Raw genomic sequence first — 4,879 nt, forward strand, 5'->3', positions numbered from 1 at the left:
AGGCTTCTTGACAGAAAGATAAACATTATCAGCACTTGATTCAGCTCTGCAATTAAGCATATATTATTTTAAGGATTTCCAGACAAAAATCCCAACTGTACACTGTTCACTGGAAAATGTAATGCTTATTAATGCAATGCAGTCGGCTTTTAGTGCAAGTTCACTAGCATTGGTACCAAACTCAACTTCTTGTGCTACGGGGTTTTCAAAAATGTCATACAAAATAATAACAATAGCACAGTATGGACTAACCTATAGAGTCAAAAGCTAGCCTTAAGAAAAACTGGAAGGTCTCACAAAAGTGGTAGGGTACACAAGCAACCAACTGATCACTCAGAAATCATGGCATCGTGTAATTTAAAACAGCTAGCAGAAAACCTTAATTGAAATCCAAAGTATTCTGCAGCCTTTGCCAGGCACTATTTGGCTTTTAAAGATTTGATTTAATGAGAGAGACAAGAATAGAGAGAATTTAAAGCTTAAGAGCTTTTTTTTTTTTTTTACAATTCAGGTTCAATTTCTGCTGCAGAATTTTCAATTTCACTTTACAGTCCTTCTGTAAGTGAACTTAGCATCTGGAGGACTGCTAGTATTTTCTAGACCTTCAATAAGGAGAAAAAAATTCTTAGAAGAGTACACATGTATTTATTTCATCTAATATAAAACTCTGCTTCAATCAAGAGATTGAAGGATGGTAAAGAACAGTTATATAAAGGATAACAGTTACACATCCCTCAAACATCAGACATTTGAAAACCTTTTAAATAAAAGGCAGTGAGACTAAGTGCCTCATTCTGAAATACCTAAAAACAGGCTTCCCTGATGCTCAGTTTGATGGTTGTAAACAGCACTAAAATTATACTTGAGGAAAGAATAAGGTTCTGATACAGTAATATTATGTGGACTACAGATCTTTTTACACCATATAGAAGATAACAAAGAAACAGCCTCTCCAGTCAAACCTCAGCTATGTTAGATTCCTAATTTCCGTGCCTAAACTTTTAAGGCCACAGTACTATGTCGACATGTGTTTGATGTAAGATTCCAGTTTTCAAAGCCAAAAAGGTTGTGGCAGTACCGTCCACACTGCCTGCAAGGAAGAACCTTAGTGCAAGCCCTAGCTTCAGGATTATCCATGCAGACATCTTCCTGATGAACAGGCTGGTCCTCTTGTCCAGGCTGCAGCTACAGAACAGACCATCACTTGTGACACAGGCAAAACAGGGAACAGTGTTTTCATCAGTGTGTAGTCTTGGATACCTGCTTGGCACCGGAGTTCTGCTTTATGTTAGAGAAATTAGCTCTCATTTATATTTAGAAATAAATTATCTGTATTCAGAGGCTGTGCATTCCTTTCATATCCCCAGCTTAAGAACACGGTATATGCAACGATTTACTAGGCCTCCAAATGAACCTGGCATGTGTTTTTCAGAGTTGGTACCTGCATGTTTATGGGAAGCTCTGATAGTCAAGGACATCTGGATCCAGGAATAGAGACTGATTTGATCCAGTCTCCACCTGTAAGTTACTCACCAGACAGAATCACCAGACAGTTCTTTCAATAAAGTATTCATTGTTATTTGAACTCCATTACATCTGTGATGTTTCTTTGCACAGAAAATGCTATCAACACTCTCTCATTCATTAATTCTTCTATAAGATTATGTCCTTCAGTCATTTGTTAAATTTCACATACAGCTTTCACCAAAATAACAATTAAAATTCACTACAGTATTAACAGACTGTTTTGGACCATTCTCACATAATTAACATTTGACAAACAAACAGTATAAGCTTAACAGACAGAGTAGTTAAGCCCAGCAAGTTTTAATATCAAATTTCAAACTATATTGTCAGTTCATTTGTGGAATGCAACAGCTGACAAAAAAAAAAAAAAAAAAAAAAAAAATCTCCATCCAGAATTGCAAATGGATCTTTCTCATTGGTATGAAAGCCTATGCAGTTACTGTATTTCTGGAAAGAAAGTAACAAAATAAGCTAGAAAGAAAATTAAGCTGGGTTTTTAAAGTGCAGTATTCCTTTGTTTGATTATTTGTGATGTTGTATCATCTCTTCAAAGCTATTATTTTGAATGGACAGGGAGCTAAAGTTAGACCAAACCTTCCCTCCATAGATGGTTTTGTAGCATTTTCAGGGTACAAAAAGGTAAAGCTTTGCATTAGACTTGCAAAAATTAAGAACAGCTCCATTTTTGCCAACTGCTCTCCCATGCACACACGTTTACCTAAAGAATAGTTAGAAAGAGATATATCAGTGCTTTTTATACCATTGATCCATTTGTTAACACACATGCAATTCCTATTCCAAATGCAGAATTGCTCCAGCTATGAGTAAGTTATGGGCTTCCAAAGCTCTGGTCTCTGGTATTTGAGTCTGAGTTTTGCTCAGCTTTACTACTTGATATTAACAGTACTTATTCCATAGGAAAAGTATTATCAAAGCAGGAGTCATCATTTCTCATTTCCGCTTGGCAACTGCAGCTTTTAAGAACCCAACCCATTTTGCAAACCACCAAATGCAATAATAAAACAAGTCCTGTGAGTCCTTTTAAATTTCATGCCTCTGAGGCCCTACACTTGATAAAACGGTATGTTGGAATCTTACCCATTCCAAAAGGAATGAATGCCTCTTTCTTAATTATCTGGCCATTTTCATCCAGAAATCTTGTTGGTTGAAAGTCGTCTGGGTTCTCCCAGATATTAGGATCTCTGTGTACCGACCACAAGTTGGGCACGATCACACTGCCCTTTGGAATAGTGTATCCCTGCAGCACTTCAAAAAAAAAAAAAAAAAAAAAAAAAGAAAGCACAAAGACAGAGGATCTGATAAACTGCTAGAAGCAAACACAGGAGACTTATTGAAAAAAGAAAACATCACAAAAAACGATACTGATCTGTAGCTGTGGGTTACAAATGTAGCAGGCACTTGAAGCAAAGGTGACCTGCGCTAGCCAGGCTGGGTCACCATCACACAGGCCAGAGCAGCTGGAAAGAAACCATGTTATGGCAACAGCTTCCTGCCTCCTTCAGCATGCCAATACCACAGAAGCAGTCATTAGAAATGCACTCTGCTGAATGGAAATGTTGTGACCTAGCTTCCTCCCAGTTCTCTGCTGTTACAGAACATCCGTGCAGAGATGATGGAGGTAAGGAAGAGGTATGTATTTTGAACTGTATTCACTAAAGGGTTTTGAAGTTACTAGTGTCATTTAAGCTTGTTGCACCTTATTGTTCTGCAAGCCAAAACACTAAAAAATCAAATCAATTCAGAATTAGATTTGAAAGCCAAGTGCTGCTACCTCTCATTGACTTAAATCAGTTCTCAGCTACAGACAACAAAAGGACTTTAGAAAACGTATTTATTATTATTATTTCTGCTGATATGCCTTTTAAGTTTTAGCAAATCAGTTAATTGTAAGTGAATTTTTCAGATCTCTATGTCAGATGGCCAAAAGCAACTCCAGGTACAAAGGTATATCATGAATCACATCAGCCAACGTTAACTGACCCCCCAGAAAAGACATCTCTCTAAATTAGAGAGACATTCTGGACATCAGGTCAGGCATGCTGCTTACCTGAACAAATATCTCAAGCCTAGCCACTCTTTATACAAATGGCATTTTACATAATTGAGCTACAAGTTTTAATAGACAAATGAGATTTCTGTAAATTCTCACCAGATGTCAGATGTCCCATCAGACCTTCATCCACAAAAGAAACACTCTACAAATGCTTACCAGCAGTTTCTGAAGCCATTCGTGGGATAGAAAGGGGAACAACTGCAGTCATCCTCTGCACTTCCATAATGGTTGCCTCTGTGAAGGGCATTTGAGCCTTGTGGGTAAGAGAGGGAACTTTGTCACGACCCAGAACTGCTTCAATTTCTGCATGAACTTTCTCTATTCAAAGAGAGTGATTAAAAAAAATTTAAAAAAAAATACAATATGTGAGAAGGCATAATCTTAATTTCACTTATCTGTGCCTCAGTGTTTACATAGACTTATCAAAAATGACTACAATGCATAATCTTCTAGCCAAAATAACTATGGCAGCAAAAGCCTAGAGAACAGTCTCGGTAATGAAGAAACCGAGTAGAATCTTGACAACTGTGCAGAGTAAAGCTACAGAGAGGACAGTGCTACTATGTTGGCTAAGCACAGGAAACGTTCTGTTTCAGTTCCAAACTTAGTTGTAACCTTAGTTAACAGTTTAACTATACAGTAGCTTGAATAGTCAAAACATTAAGAGTTTGGCCTGTTAAAAAAAAAAAAAGAGAAAAAGAAAGAAAGAAAGAAAAAAAAGAAGACAGCATAGACTGTACAACCCAGCTGGTCGCCTGTCTCTGCAAAAAGTCAGTTTTCAGAACTGGAAAAGGTGATGAAGAGAAGGGAAAGCTTTAACTGTGGTTGCTCTGGGTACTTCATTCTGGAGCAGGAATTCTGGTGCTGTTACTGCAGGCATTACAGCCATGCAACTCTTGCTTTGCTGTTTCCCACTTTCTACTCACAGAACTTAAACTCAGCTATTTCTCATTTACCCAGGAAAGCATCAGACGTTCCATCGCATCACATGTTTGCCCTCAGGAAAAACAGAAGTTATTGAGCTCATCTCCACTCTCATGAAAAACAGAAAGTTTCAGAACACTTGCTCCCCCCGTGGTCTCACTAAAGGCTCAGCATACAAGGAAGTCGATTAAGAGAAGTTTCGAAGACACAAGGTTTGTTTTGCCCTCGGACTGGACGATGCTGCCTTTTTTCCAGGTAACTTGGATTCTGGCTACAGAGCATTAGAGAATCCTGAGAGAAGATCTCAGAATCAACTTTTCATTAAAAAGAAAGTCCATTTTTCGTTTTTTACCC

At 37.9% G+C, this 4,879-nt stretch overlaps 1 protein-coding gene across 1 annotated transcript in view; it reads right to left on the bottom strand.

Moving 5' to 3' along the window:
• Positions 1–2,066: 2,066 nt before the first annotated feature.
• Positions 2,067–4,879, bottom strand: part of CYP2U1 (cytochrome P450 family 2 subfamily U member 1) — a gene marked incomplete at both ends in the record, with an annotated part of 8,517 nt that continues 5,704 nt past the window's right edge. The window contains 3 exons of the mRNA XM_079534567.1: positions 2,067–2,245; positions 2,626–2,793; positions 3,758–3,919. Coding sequence (XP_079390693.1) covers positions 2,067–2,245; positions 2,626–2,793; positions 3,758–3,919 — 509 coding nt within the window. The remainder of the gene's footprint in view (positions 2,246–2,625; positions 2,794–3,757; positions 3,920–4,879) is intronic.

Source organism: Tetrao urogallus (genome assembly GCF_951394365.1).
Source record: "Tetrao urogallus genome assembly, chromosome: 4".
NCBI classification, from domain to species: domain Eukaryota; kingdom Metazoa; phylum Chordata; class Aves; order Galliformes; family Phasianidae; genus Tetrao; species Tetrao urogallus.